Source organism: Chiloscyllium plagiosum, unplaced genomic scaffold (genome assembly GCF_037043375.1).
Source record: "Chiloscyllium plagiosum isolate Xiang-an unplaced genomic scaffold, Cpla_swu_hap1 HiC_scaffold_2, whole genome shotgun sequence".
In the NCBI taxonomy this organism is placed as follows: Eukaryota; Metazoa; Chordata; class Chondrichthyes; order Orectolobiformes; family Hemiscylliidae; genus Chiloscyllium; species Chiloscyllium plagiosum.
The window spans coordinates 140075423-140091496 of record NW_028270140.1 but is presented as its reverse complement, the minus strand read 5'-3'; the positions used below and the strand labels follow the sequence as shown (position 1 = coordinate 140091496).

The 16074-nt window shown below is 42.6% G+C and overlaps 1 protein-coding gene across 2 annotated transcripts in view; it reads right to left on the bottom strand.

Moving 5' to 3' along the window:
- Window positions 1-225: 225 nt before the first annotated feature.
- LOC122557178 (15-hydroxyprostaglandin dehydrogenase [NAD(+)]-like) overlaps window positions 226-16074 on the bottom strand; it is a 105127-nt gene continuing 89278 nt past the window's right edge. The window contains exons 7-8 of one of the 2 annotated variants that reach the window (XM_087973830.1): window positions 11619-11704; window positions 226-2382 (exon numbers count right to left, since the gene is read on the bottom strand). In XM_087973830.1, the coding sequence (XP_087829956.1) occupies window positions 2354-2382; window positions 11619-11704 (115 nt within the window). In that variant the 3' untranslated portion in view covers window positions 226-2353. Of the gene's footprint in view, window positions 2383-11440; window positions 11705-16074 lie in introns of those variants that run through there. The other variant, XM_043704579.2, reaches the window with a different exon arrangement.

The window sequence follows — 16074 nt, the reverse complement described above, 5'->3', positions numbered from 1 at the left end:
GAGTGAGACCAGAGGTTTGTGCTGCTTATATTATTTTGGTTCAGCACCTTGTTGTTTTATGTAACATACTTGAACTTGATGATGTAGGAAATTCTTTGGTGCAGATCATGTTTCTGATATTTTCTGTCATGCCCGTGGAGAGAATTTGAGAATGAGTTACAACTTAAGTATTGTTTTTGAAGTAAGCCCTTTTATTATTTCATTTAGAGTCCAGAATTTTGGGGCCATTTACATTCAATTGTCATTAGTAGATCCAACAAAGAATTCACAATAAATATCTATACTTAGGAAGTGTTTAGAATATGGAACTTGCTACCACAGTCAATGGATGTCTCTGGTTGGGCTGGCATTTATTGCCCATCCCTAATTGCCCTACTTGAGAAGGTGGTGGTGAGCTGCCATCTTGAATTGTGGGCATGTGGGGCATCCACAATTCTGTAGGGATGGAGGTGCAGGATTTTGGCCTATTGACAGTGTTATGGGTCAGACCAGACCCCCTCAAAATATAATAACCAAGTCTCCCAGACCCTAATGTTTTATTTTCAAGGTAAATGTATGGTGCTGTGCTCCAGATGCAATTTGATTGGTCAAACTACTCAACATGAAACAAAATACAATTTATTCAAACACTATGGTAAGAATACAACAAAAGAAAAAGAAACAACTCTCTTGAAAAACCTAACAGAATAATGGATTATTTTACTACTAAACATTAATTGTTCCAATATAGTGACATTTTATAAACAAAGCCTTGGCCAAAGGTAAATTCAGAAAGCAGATTGTCTCACATTCAGTTCTCTAATCCAGGAGGAAATAACATCAAAAGACAATTCTAAGACACACCGTAGTAACCAGGAGAGATTAATTGCCTTCCGAACCTACTTACACCCCAGCAACTGCTGAAAGCCAAACCTAAAATCCCTGAGTCTGTGTGTGGGAGCTTGACCACACCCACTTAGGTTGCTTCTATTATTCCATCTTCAAAAAAGCACCCAAGGCTTCACAGGTTGTTTATCTTCTCATAGACTGCTGGGCACCTGTCCCTCAATCTCTCTCTAAAAGAAACCAGGACAAAACACACCTCTTAAAGCCACGGCATTGTCACATCAGTGAAGGGACAATTCAGGATGCTGTGGGGTTTAGAGGGTAACTTGCAGTTGGTAGTGTTCCAATGCGTCTGCTACCCTTGTCCTTGTAGGTGGTGGAGATCTGGGCTTTGGAAAGTGCTGTTAAAGCAGTTTAGTGAGTTGGTGCAGTAATATGCCACTGTGGGTTGGTGCTGGAGAAAGTGAATGATTCCCAGCTTTGGAACAGCACTCATAAAAGTGTGGCCGTTACCACCATCAGCACAGCAGCATGAACAGGAAAAAGGAAGAGCATGATGAGGAGAAGGAGTGGGTGGGACATCAATCACAGGTCCCCCTGGACACCAGAGCTCTTAGACAACACCTTATTAAGAAACACTTTCCACTCCATCTAACAGCTGGAAATCCCAGAAAAAAACCATGGCTTAAAAATTACAGGCCCAGTGGTTCTATCATGTTCCTTGACAGGGTGGTGAAGAAAGCATTTGACACGTTTGCCCTCATTGGTCAAAGCACTGAGTACAGGGGTTGGGATGTCATGTTACAGCTTTGCTAAGACCACATTTGGAATACTGTGTACAATTCTGGTCGCCCTGCCATAGGAAGGATTGAATTGAATTGAATTGAATTGAATTTATTGTCACGTGTACTGAGGCACAGTGAAAAGCTTTGTTTTGTGAGCAATACAGGCAGATCATATAGTTAAGTAGCATAGATAAGTAAATAATAGATAAACAGCAGCAAAAACAGAAACACAGGCACAGGCGAATGTTAAGAGTTTGTGAGTCCATTCAGTATTCCAGCAACAGCAGAGTAGAAACTGCTTCAAAACTGGCTGGTGTGTGTGTTCAGGCTTCTGTACCTTCTCTCCAATGGTAGGGGTTGTTAAAAAAAAATTTGCCAGGATGAGATGGATCTTTAAGAATGCTGGCGGCCTTTTCTTGACAACGGGCCTGGTAGATGGATTCTATAGATGGGAGTTTGGCCTTTGTGATTATCCGGGCCGAGTTCACCAGTCTCTGCAACCATCTCCGATCTTGAGTGGTACAGTTGACAAACCAGGTAGTGACAGAATGCTCTCGATGGCGCAGCTATAAAAATTGGTAAGGGTATTCGCCGTCATGCCAAATTTCCTCAGCTGCCTGAGGAAGAAGAGACGTTGTTGGGCCTTTGTAACCAGTGCGTCCACATGAAGAGTCCAAGAAAGCTTGTTGTGGATGACCACTCCCAGGAGCTTGACACTCTCCACTCGTTCCACCTCTGTGCTGTTAAAGTGGAGGGGGGCATGAGTAACATCCTGCCAAAAGTCAATAATGAGTTCCTGTCATTAAACTGGAAAGGGTGCAAAAAAGATTTACAAGGATGTTATTGAGACTGGAAGGTTTAGCTTATAAGGAGAGGCTGAATAGGCTGGGACATATTTCTCTGGAGCTTAGGAGGTTGAGGGATGACCTTAAAGAGGTTCATGAGGGCCGTAGATCAGTGAATAGCCAAGGTCTTTTCTCCAGATAAGGGAATCAAAACGAGAGGGCATGGATTTAAGGTGAAAAATTGAAAAGAGACCTAAGGGGCAAATATTTCACACTGAAGGTGGTGTATATATGGAACGAGATGCTAGAGGAAGTGATAGAGGCGCGTACAATTAGGACATTTAGTAGACATTTGGACAGGTGCATTGATAGGAAAGGGATATGGGCCAAATGCAGGCAAATGGAAAGAATTCAGTTTCAGTAACCTGGTCAGCATGGACCAGTTGGGCTCAAGGGCCTATTTCTGTGTTGTTTGACTCGATTATTCTATGATTGTTCAATCCCACTATCACCTCAGCCTCCGTGAGTTAGTGGCTGTATTCTGTGTAACTGGGTACAGTCTCCTTTATAGTTGAAGAAATAATGTTTGCCTTGTTATAGAAGTTGACTTAACTCCTCAACCTTTAGATCTTTTGGGAAAACAGGCCTTGAAAACAATGTGGCACGGTAGCTCAGTGGTTAGCATTGCTGCCTCACTGTGCCAGGGACCTGGGTTCAGTTCCCAACCCAGCGATTGTCTGTGTGGAGTTTGCACATTCTCCCCATATCTGTGCGGGTTTGCTCTGTTTTCCTCCCACAATCCAAAAATTTGCCAGGTGAATTGGCCATGCTAAATTGCCCATAGGGTTAGGTGCATTAGTCAGGGGTAAATATAAGTAGGGGAATGGGTCTGCGTTGGTTGCTCTTTGAAGAGTTGGTGTGGACTGGTTGAACTGAAGGGCCTGTTTCCTTGCTGTAGGGAATCTAACGAAATAAAACCCTGAGATTTTAAACAGGATCTTATACGATTTTCTCTATTTATTTTGAGAGTTTTGATCGAAATGACTCTTGGTGTCACTAGGTGGCACCATGTGCTCTGTTATCAGTACCTTTGGGTTTGCTTTGGGAGATAAAGTTTGCCTTACAGATATGGAAATGTAGGACAGAAGCCCAAAGTATGAACCCACTGATGATTAGTGAAGCTCTCCATAACAAATAATTCAAACCGCTAACAACTGCTTGGACCCTTCAGCAGAAGGAAAGCACCACACTGTAACAAAGCAAGAAAGGTGACAAAGGAAGGACTTTGCATTAATATAGAACCTTTCACAACATTGGAGTGTCTTTACAGCTAATGAAATATGATTGAAAACTGGTCTCTGTTGTAAGGTGGGAAATAAATGTCACATTTCATACAGCAGTCTCACAGAAATGAGATAAATGATTTGTTTATTTAAAGTAAATTGATTAAAGGATAAATGTTAACCCCTGAAAAAAAAGGGTAAAGGGAGTACATCTTCATTCTAGGGGATATATTAATTATGAGCTTTTCTATCATATCCCTTGCTATTCTTGCTGACCTAAACTCTTTCAATCGCAGTTTTGAGATTTTCAGTTGGACTCCCAGCCTCAACTGACAGAAAGTTCCAGATTTGTGTGATGTTGTACTACTGACATCAATCCTCAACATCCCAGGTCCAATTTGAGGGACAGTCCCTTGTTCTGGACTCCAGGCAGAGGAAACATTTCGCTCTCCCAAATCAAACAGCTCAACTCGTTTGAACTTTAAGCTTCTACGCTCAGGGATGTACAAGGAAAATTTCTCAAAAGCCCAAAATTCCAGGGGAGGAAAAAGAAAACACCAATGAGATTCTGAAGCACTCCTTGAAGTATGATAGCATTGGCATTAATGACTGGCTTGAGTTCATTACCAATTATTCAAGAACTCATTCATCAAGCTACATCACACTTGAAGCAACAACATCTTCGTGATGGGGCAGGGTAGGGTATTGGCAAAGAGAGAAAGAAGGGAAGCATATCCTACATTATGGATCATTTTACTTCACACGGTGTCCTGTCCCATACATCTGCGGTTGGAAAGGAGCCTCTTCAATAACATGATACTAAGATTGATGGAGTAGCAGATACTGAAGGGGGCTGTCAGAGAATACAGCAGAATATAGAAAGATTGGAGAGTTGGGCGGAGAAATGGCAGATGGAGTTCAATTCGTGCAAATGCAAGGTGATGCATTTTGGAAGGTCCAATTCAAGAGCGAGCTATACAGTAAACGGAAAAGCCATGGGGAAAATTGATGTACAGAGAAATCTGGGTGTTTGAAACCATTGTACCCTGAAGGTGGCAACGCAGGTCGAGAGAGTGGTCAAGAAGGCATACGGCATGCTTTCTTTCATCGGACGGTGTATTGAGTTCAAGAGTTGGCAGGTCATATTACAGTTGTATAAGACTTTGGTTCAGCCACATTTGGAATACTGTGTACAGTTCTGGTTGCCACATTACCAAAAGGATGTGGATGCTTTGGAGAGGGTGCAAAGGAGGTTGACCAGGCTGTTGCTTGATATGGAGGCCACTAGCTATGAAGAGAGAGGTTGAGTAGATTAGGATTATTTTTATTAGAAAGATGAAAGTTGTTCGGGGTGGGGGAGAACCTGATTCAGGTCTACAAAATCATGAGAGGTATGGACAGGGCGAATAGCAAGAAGCTTTTTCCCAGAGTGGGGGACTTGATTACTAGGGATTATGAGTTCAAGGTGAGAAGGGAAAAGTTCAAGGGAGGTATGCATTGAAAGTTCTTTACGCAGAGGGTTGTGGGTGCCTGGAACATGTTGCCCACGGAGGTGGTAAAGGCGGGCATGATAGCATCATTTAAGATGTATCTAGATAGATACATGAGTGAGCAGGGAGCAGAGGGATATAGATCCTTAGAAAATAGGTGACAGGTTTAGATAGAGGATCTGGATCAGTGCAGGCTTGGAGGGCGTAAGGGCCTGTTCCTTTGCTGTGAATTTCTTTGTTCTTTGTTTTATGAGGGCTGTGACCCCGTGTGGATATCAGCCTCAAAGTCAGGGACTGCCAGATTATTCTTATAAAGTGGGGGAGGCAGTGCCCCTGTGTATTATTACTAGACTATTAATCCAGTGACCTAGGTAATGTTCTGGGGACCCAGGTTCGAGTCCCACAATGGCAAATGATGGAATTTGAATTCAATAATAAAATAAATCTGGACTAAGAGTCCAATAATGGCCATGAAGCCAAACATCAGGAGAAACCCATCTGATTCATGAATGTGAATACCAGGTCATTGACTATGTTTAAGATATAGATAAGTTCTTGATTGCCAAGGGGATCAAAGGTAATGGGGAGAAAGTGGGAAAATGGGGTTGAAAAACCTATCAGCCATGATCGAATGGTGGAACAGACTCGATGGGCCAAATGGCCAGTTTCTGCTCCTATGGTCTTGTGGTCCTTTTAGGAAGGAAGCTGCCATCCTTACCTGGTTTGACTTACATGTGACTCCAGACCCAAGGCAATGTGGTTGACTCTTAACTGCCCTCTGGGCTATAAGGGTGGGCAATAAATGCTGGCCTAGCCAGTGACACCCACATTTCGTGAATGAATTTGAATAACTCGATTAGTCTGATATCATCCTTGTACAACTGCACTGCACCAAATCCAAGGTCAGTATATTCTGACATTCAGAACTGAATCCAGTACTTCACCAATGGTCTAGCCAGCAATTGACAGAACTGGAAAACTTTACCCTTGATATTTCAGTACCATATGGATAAGAGGCAGTGCTCTATTAACCTTTGAAATTATACCTGGATTACTAGCTTTTAGAGATTTCGCTACGTGATACTCTGCCTTGCAATTATTCTGTTAAGAGTCTTTAGAAACCCCAAGAGGTGGATTTAACATTGTGCTGTAGCAACGGTTCTCACTCTTCCCTGTTAGCACCCCCTCTGCCTCAGGTTAAGAGAAGGTGGTAGAGGGATAGCTCATCCATGTACCCAATGGCTACTGACCATTTAATTGATAGGAGGCGTGATTTTGAAATCCTGATCCCAGGAAATCCAACATCCCCTACAGTCCCAGTAATGCCACCAGGAATGGAGGCTGCTGCTGGGATTGCAGGCAGTCTTACCATGCCAGTGGGGCCAGGGCTGACAGAAAATTCCAGATTCTTGTTGGGGCCAAGTTGGTAGGGCTTGGGGAAGGGAGGTGGGATTGATGTTGAAGTGATGGTGATTGGGAGGGTGGGAAGAGAGCTTCCTACAGCATTTTGAGAAGCTGGAGGGGAACATAAGGCAGGTGGGGAGAGGGGGCTGTGCAATGACCTTATTGTACTATGTCTTAATGAGTGTGGGGGGGACCTGCAAAGGTGGTCTCCTCCACCCTTATACGACACCAACATTGACGACTAAAGCTGCTGACCTCCTAATTGATTCTGGCTATGGGCTAGTGTATACTTGGGTCTCCCCCAGACTAGGAGAAAGTGAGGACTGCATTCCCATTGAAGATCTTATGCTCAAAATGTCAATTCGCCTGCTCCTCGGATGCTGCCTGACTGGCTGTGCTTTTCCAGCACCACACATTTTGACTAATTACTTATTAACCCTGCTTTAAGACACAGTACTCCATCTCAAATTGCATTATTTCATACAACTGGGAAATTTTCTGGAATTTCTAGAAACTCATCATTAATATTGATTGACTCAGAATTTATGTCAAGAGCTGTTACTCTCACCTCGCCTCTGGAATTCAGCTCTTTTGTCCATGTTTGAACCAAGGCTGTCAAGAGGTAAGGAGCTGAGTAGCCCTGACAGAACCCACAGTGGGCATCACTGAGCAGGTTATGACTGAGCAGGTACTGCTTGATAGCATTGTTGATGACATCTTTCATCAACTTTACTGATGATCAAGAGTAGACTGATGGGACTGGAATTGGCCGGATTGGAATTTGTCCTGCTTTATAGTATACAGGACATACCTGCGCAATTTTCCACATTGCCAGGTAGATGCCAGTGTGGTAGCTGTACTGAAACAGCTTGTTTTGGGGCATGGCAAGTTCTGCAATATCATCAGAACCCGTAACCTATGCAGTACGTAGTACTTCCAGCCATTTCTTGATATCGTGGAGTTAAGGAAATTGGTTGAAGATTACACCTGTGATGCTGGGAACGTGGAGGAGTCTAAGTTGAGTCATCCACTTGACACTTCTGGCTGAAGAATATTGTGAATGCTTCAGTGTTTTCTTTTGCACTAATGCTCTGAGTTCCCCCAATATTAAGGATGGGGATTCTGTGGAGCTTCCTGCTCCAGTGAGTAGTTTAATTGTTTGCTACCATTCGTGACTAGATGTGGCAGGACTGCAGAGTTTAGATCTGATCCACTCCATCGACCTGTTTTGTAGCTTCACTGAGTTGACACATTTTTGGATATGCTTGGTGCTGCTCCTGGCATACCCTTCTGTATTCTGCATTGAAATTAATTGGTAATAAATTAAGCTACATATTTAATGTGGAAATAATTTGTTCCCAGTATCCCTGGTTATTGATCCCTCTTCATTTCCACCTTATCAATGCACCTCCAAACATCACCTCCGTCACTGCCCCAAGGGAAACTACACCAGTTTATTCCAATCTTTCCTCATAATTAATACCATCACTATGTTTCACCCTATCACTTTCCCTGTTGTCTGTGAATTTTTCTACAAACTTGTTAAAAAGGTTCTCTTGAATAAAATTGAAGACTTTTGCCTTGCACACTAAAACTGTCCCAGATTAATACCTGGGAAATTAAAATCCCCTGCTATTGCTGCATTATTATTTTTAAAGTTTATTTTTACTTTTAAGATTAGATTAGATTAGATTCCCTACAGTGCAGAAACAGGCCCTTCGGCCTAACCAGTCCACGTTAACCCTCCGAAGAGTAACCCACCCCGATCTATTTCCCTCTGACTAATGCAACTAACACTACGGGCAATTTAGCATGGCCAATTCACCTGACCCACACATCTTTGGACTGTGGGAGGAAACCGGAGCACCCGCAGGAAACCAACGCAGCCATGGGGAGAACGTGCAAACTCCACACAGTCACCTAGGCTGGAATCGAACGTGGGACCCAGGCGATGTGAGGCAGCAGTGCTAACCACTGAGCCACTGTGCCACCCATAACTCCTTTGAAATTTGATTACTTATTTGATCCTCTGTAAGGAGGATGCAGAGGGATAGCACCCTGACTGTTCTGGGGCCAATAACTGACACACCAACAATGGGTTTGCTCCTTTTGTGCATTTGACTTCTACGCATTTGATGACCCTTCCAAGGTATTGCCCCTCCTCACTGCTATAATTGATCAATATTAGGATTTTTGCCCAACTCTCCTATCCCCATCTTGTGTTCATCTGAATAGCCTATAACCACAAATGTTGAGCTGCTAGTCCTGCCCACAGTGTGGAAATAGGCCATTTGGCCCAACAAGTCCACACTGACCATCCAAAGAGCATCCCATCTAGATCCATCTATCTACCCCATTTTCCCCTATAACCCTGCATTTCCCATCATTAACCTACCTAACTGACACATCCCTGAACACTATGGGCAATTTAGCATCACCAATTAGCGTGCACATCTTTGGACTGTGGGAGGAAACCGTCCAGTGGAAACCTATGTAGACATGGGGAGAACACGCAAATTTCACATGAACAGACGCCTAAGGGTGGAACTGAACCTGGGCCCCTGGTGCTGTGAGGCAGTCATGCAAACCACTGAGCCACCGTGCCAGTTCTCAGCTAAGCCTTGGTCATTGTATAAGAACTTGGTTAGACTGCGCTGTTGTGTAGTTGTGGTCTCCTTACCTCGGGAAGGCTATTACTACACTAGAGGGAGAGCCACAAAGGTTCACCAGGCTTGTTCATGAAATGGCAGGACAGTCTCATGAAGAGAGATTGGGCAATATGGGTCTATTCTCCAGAGTTTTGAAAAATGAGAGGTGATCTCATTGAAGCCTACAAAATACGTAAAGGGATGGGTAGGGTAGATTCAGATAGATGTTTTAGAATAAGGGGCACAACTTAAAAATAAAGCGGATGCCACTTAGACTCAGGATGAGAAAGTTATTTTCATAGAATCCCTACAGTGTGAAAGCAGGCCATTCAGCCCATCAAGTCTGCGCCAACCCTCTGAAGAGCATCCCACCCAGACCAACTCCTCTATCCCTGTAAACCTGCATTTCCCATGGCTAACCCACTGAGCCTGCACATCCCTGGACATGAGAGGCAACTTAGCATGGCCAATCCACCTAACCTGCACATCTTTGGACTGTGGGAGGAAACCAGAGCACCCAGAGGAAATTCATGCAGACACGGGGAGAATGTGCAAACTGCACACAGACTCCAAACCTAGGACCTTGACTCTATGAGGCAGCAGTACTAACCACTGAGCCACTATGCCACCCATCAGGGAGCAGGGAATTATGAACCTTTAAAATTCCCTACCTCAGAGGTCTATGGAAGCTCACTCTAAGTATATAGAAGGGAGAGATTGATAGATTTCTGATGACTAGGAGCGGACAGGCTTACTGGGGTGGGGTGAGTAAAAAGCATTGAAGTGTTTGCCACATGCCCTCTCTCACCGTATATTACCCCAAACCCATCCTATTAACTATGGTACTGGCCCCTATGGAACCACTCACTCTTGATTCTTAGCCATACTCTACCATTCACTGTACTCAGATCGTTTTTGGTGAGATACACCGGGATGGACCGGTACCCATGGCATCGGTGCCATCTTTAAAAAGCTACTGTGCATTATCAGCCATACATAATACAGTCAAAAGAGAATCTCTCATTGGGAGAAGCTATCTTAATAGTGGTCGATGTTGAAAATTGAAAACACCATGAAGGGATGATGGAAACAGAATGCCAACTTTGCTGGAAAAGTTCATTAAGTTTCTCATGGGGACAATTGTGTGTTTTTAATGCAAGACAACTAGCTACTAAGTGATATGCAATAAACCCTCATTGTTTAACTAAGACAGCCCAACCTCTGCCTCAGGACTTATCTAGGCATCCTTCCCCATATGGCCTCATTAGCTTGACTCATATCAATAAGATGAATTGGTGATGATGAATCCCAGATGGTTCTAGCAGTTTGTTGGCAATACTGGCATACAACAATATAAGATAATAACAGCAATTGGCAACTGAAGCTTTCATTCTGTCATACATTAGAATAGATTTAAGAATAGCTTCTATAGGGAAACTAAATAAATGGAAGGTCATGCCACCATAGTCTTTCCAGACCATAAGTTTGTTCTTTTTTTAGAGAGAGAGAGACAACTGGTGATTGTTTTATTTTGAGGGTTACCATGTCTTAGATGAGGGGAGAAGTTGAGAAGGACAGCCCTTCCTAGTATCCTCAGCTGGTGTGGGAATTGAATCCATGCTATTAGCATCACTATATCGCAAATCAGCTATCCAAGCAACTGAGCTAACCAATACTACCATGACTAAATGCTTGAAGGGTAGAGTAAAGCAAAGAACTGCAGATGCTGGCAATCTGGTACAAACAAAGAGCAGAAATTGCTGGAGGAATTCAGCAGGTCTGGCAGCGACTGTGGAGAGAGAGAGCAGCGTTAATGTTTTGAGTCCATTTCTTCAGAAAGGGATAGGTTTGCACAGTTTTGTGGAAAGAACAGGGAAGTGGGGCTAATTGTGTAGTTCTTTCAAAGGACCAGCAGAAATGTGATGATTCCACAATTATCTTCACAGGATAAACTGAGAATGCAATGCTACTTTCCTCCCACTTAAAATAATGACAATCCCAAATATCTTAAAACCATTTAAGTGTTGAGGTGTTGATGGTCTGGAAACACAGATCTTTCTAGATCTGTTCCAATTTATGAGCACCATTATGGAGCAGAAGCATGTAGTTATAACAATTTTAATTTAAAATGACAAATTTTCTGTTGTAAATGACATTGACTAACAATGATACATTGTTTATATTAAGACTGGAATGAATCACATTATGTTTCCCCAAAAAATGTAAGCTTTATGTATTGCCTTTTTATATATACAATTGTTTTTATCAATTTACTGCAGTAGAAAGGAGTGCACATTTGGAACCAGTGTTAGGAAACTTTGCAACCAAAATTTCTTGCCAATTGGCAATAGTCCAATATTGAGAGGTGGTTTTGGCTAATAGTTCTCAAAATGAATACCCTTCGATGTTGTAATTTTCATGACTGCTCCATTCAAGTTGTCATCTTCAAGCAGTTGTACAAACCCGTTGGCTATATCCGATGGTCTGTAATAAAGAACATGAAGTTTAATAACGTGAAGAACAACTTTTTAAGAAAAGTATTCTGTGAGAGGAGCATTATTGTAATAAAACCTTCTGCAAGACAAGTTGCCATGATATGAATCAGTAAGGGGAATAATATTTACTGTAGGTTAACAAGGTGGATTGAATTATTCGGTGGCATCGCTGGCTAAGGGCAACATTTGTTGCTTGTCCTTAATTGTTCTTGAACTGAGTTACTTGCCTGCTGTTTCCAAGTGATGTTAAGGGTCAATCTCATGGCTGTGAGACTGGAGTCACATATGTGTCAGTCTGGGTAAGAACCTCAGATTTCCTTCCCTAAGGGACAGCACTGAACCACAAAGGTTTTTATGATAGTGGATGACATTTTCATGGTCACCATTGCTAAGACTAGCTTTTAATCTCAGATTTTATTACTTTACTGTAAATTTCACCAGCCGTCACCCTTGAGATTTGAATCTGTGCTTGCAGAGTATTAGCTTGAGCCTGTGATTTTTGTTTTATTCAATGAAGAGATGCAAGCTTTGCCACTGAGGACAGCACTTATTGCCCTTCGGAGGATGGTCTTGAGTTGTCTTCTCAAACCATTGCCATCCGTCTACTGAAGCTATGCCCACACGACATTTTCTTTACACATTCACGAGGAGCAGCCATTGCTATGGGCAAGCATTTATTGCTCAGCCATAATTTCCATCCGAGATGGTGCTGGTGAACCTTTTTCTGCAGCTGCCGCAGTTTTTGGGGTGTAGGGACATTCACAGTGTTGCTAGGAATGGGGTTTCAGCAGTGTGACCCAGTGACAATGGAGGAATGGTGATAGAGCTACAAGTCAGAATGATATGTGACCTGTTCTGGAATTTGATGCTCCCATACATCTGCTTCCCTTGTTTTTGTATGGAGCAGAGATTGCAGTGTGCTATTGGATAGCCTTGGTGACTTACTGAAATGCATCTTGTCGATAATACATGCTGTTGCCGAAGTGTGTCATTCGTGAAAAGATTGAATGGTGAAGGTAGTGAATAGACTACCAGTCAAGCAAGCTGCTTTGTCATGGATGGTATTGAGTTTCTAGCGTGTTGTTGGAGTTGCACTGTTCAAGATTACTAGAAGTAATGATGACTAGTCTGGTAACGTTACCATGACACCACCCCTCCTATTTTTCTCAGTGCAGTTTTCATCATTATGATTTTTGAATTTCTATGAGATTAGATCTAATGCAAACAAGATTGTTTCATTTTAATTTTGTTAACATTTGAGTATAATAGAACAGAGTAGGTCAGGCTGAACAGGTGACTTGACCTCACTTTTGTCAGAGGCCATGCTAATCCATCAGTCTCAATTGGGCAGAGATAAAATAACAGACAGGACTCATGATCAGAGGTCAGTATTGTTCACATGGGCTCAAATCCAAAGTTTTGTATCCAAAATCTTGGAAAATGAGAATTATACCAAAAGATAAAAGATTGGGACGAAACAAAGCAAGAACAGAGAATATGGGAGGAAAGAGTAATCAAGTAGACAATAATTTTTTGAAAATAATGTACAGATACTTTCTTTTTTACGCTTATGTTTATTTTGTTAGCCATTGCAAGGATTTATTTCTTTTCAGCCCAAGTCTAATAACACTTTTCAACTACAATGTAGCATGCTGGTTTAAATTAAAGAAGCCAATTACAAGGTTTCCTGAGTGAATGAAAAGGGGATTTTATTACTTACTAACCCAGTGAAAAATAATAATACACAACAATAAAGGCATATGAACGCAAAGCATAGATATCCAATTTAAAATGGGAGAGCATCTAGTACAAAAAGGAAGATCAAGAATATGTTGTTTAAAAGGTCCTTAGTCTCCTTGAGGTGTTTGATTTAACCTGAGACTAAGGCTGTTTCATTGACGTTCTGTATCCTCATCAGCAGCAAAGTTTGTAGTCTGCTTTGAGATCTTGATGAATGATGTTTCTCCAACTTACTTTATCGCGAGGTACTTTTAAAAAATTAATTCTTTGGGATGAGAGTGTCGCTGGCGAGGCAGCATTTATTAGGAGACAGTGAGGTCTGCAGATGCTAGGGATCAGATTGACAGTGTGTTGCTGGAAAAGCACAGGTCAGGCAGCATCCGAGGAGCAGGAAAATCAACGTTTCAGGCCTGAGCCCTTCCTAATGATTTTCACGTTGATTTTCCTGCTCCTCGGATGCTGCCTGACCTGCTGTGCTTTTCCAGCAACACACTCTCAACATATGCAGCATTTATTTCCCATCCCTAACTACCCAGAGGGCAGTTAAGAGACAAAAACATTGCTGTGGGTCTGGAGTCACATGTAGGCTGGACCAGGTAAGGATGGCAGATTCCTTCCCAAAAGGGCAGTAGTGAACCAGATGAATTTTCCAGACAACTGACAATGAATTCATGGTCATCATTAGATTCTTAATTCCAGATACTTTATTGAATTCAAACTGCACCACTTGCCGTAGCTAGATTCAAACCAGATCCACAGAATGCTATCTGCATCTCTGGATTAACAGTCCCATGATAATATCACTGCCATCACCTCCCTTCTCAAGAGACTGAAAATAATTAGGGAGATTTAGAGAGTCTTCCAATTCTGTTGTTACAATCCACATTTTCTCTTCTCTGCTTGGCCCAAAAATGATGTTAACTTGGCTCAGCCTGATACTTGTTTCCTGATGGCTTAACCTGGTCAGATGATCACTACGACTACCTTAAAAGGTGTTTCAGTGTTGGTCCATGAAAGAGTCAAGGCACTGTAATTCAGATGATGGAAATTGAAAAAAGGTGGCCTATTCTACCATTACCGTAGCAATGTACACAAAACATTGCACAACCTTGTGCTCAAGAAAATGTTAAAGTGACCGGTCAATATAGATGTGCTGAATGAAGTGCTGAGCTGGTGAAAGATTTGGTCTTGACCTCAGTTTACTTGTTACTGAGCCCCCACTCAAGCCAGATCAATAGGAGCATGTAGGCTAATGTTAGGAACCCTCACTCTTGCTGGTGGCTAGGTGCATCGAATTAGGGTGTGGTGGTGGTGGTGTAGCCACCTCAGTAACAAGTAAACTGAGGTCAAGACCAAATCTTTCACCAGCTCAGCACTTCATTCAGCACATCTATATTGACCGGTCACTTTAAGATTTTCTTGAGCACAAGGGTGACTTGATAGAGGTTTATAAGATGATCAGAGGAATAGCTAGAGTAGACAGTCAGAAACTTTTTCCCCGGGTACAACAGAGTGTTACAAGGGGACATAAATTTAGGGTGAAGGGTGGAAGGTATAGGGGAGATGTCAGGGGTGGGTTCTTTACCCAGAGAGTGTTGGGGGCATGGAATGCGCTGCCCGTGGGAGTGGTAGAGTCGGAATCATTGGCGACCTTTAAGCGGCATTTGGATAGGTACATGGATGGGTACTTAATCTAGGTTAGAAGTTCGGCACAACATCGTGGGCCGAAGGGCCTGTTCTGTGCTGTATTGTTCTATGTTCTATGTTCTAGCCAAAACCTGCCACCTTTCAGCATCTGCCAGACTTAAATTCTGGGTGGGAAGTTGATGTTCAACCTTCCCACTCCACAGTCAATTGAAGACCATTTAAGGGTTTCACCTTGCTCCTGGTGGGTTTAATGCAACTATTGGTGAGCCCGTCACAACTATAAACTTTCCCTGTAGCAAATTATCAACCATCTTTCAACAACACATTTCAAAGTGATGATCTCTCCTTCTCAGAAGGACAGGCAGTGCAGATGTACTCTCACTTGAACTATATCACAGTTCCTTCACTGTCACTGCATTAACATTCTAGAACTCTCTTCTGAATAGCATTGTGGGCATACCTGCACCACATGGACTACTGATAGAATCACGGAGTTGTGCAACACGATAACAGACCCTTAGGTCCAACTCATCCATGCTGACCAGATGTCCTAAATTAATCTAGTCCCATTTGCCAGTTTATGACCCTTCCTATTCATATACTTATCCAGATACCCTTTAAATATTCTAATTGTACCATTCTCTGGCAGCTCATTCCCTATATGCACCACCCTCTACATGAAGAAGCTGCCCCTTAGGTCTCCTTTAAATCTTTCCCCTCTCACCTTAAACCTATGCCCTCTAGTTCTAGACTCCACCTGCCTAGGGAAAAGACCTGGTCTATTTGCTCTATCAATGCACCTCATGATTTTGTAAACCTCTATAAGGTCACCCCTTAGCCTCTGACACTCCAGGGAAAACAACCCCAGCCTATTGAGCTTCTCCCTCTAGCTCAAACTCTCCAACCCTGGCAACATTCTTGTAAATCTTTTGTAAACCCTTTCAAATTTCACAACATCCTTCATGTTGCAGG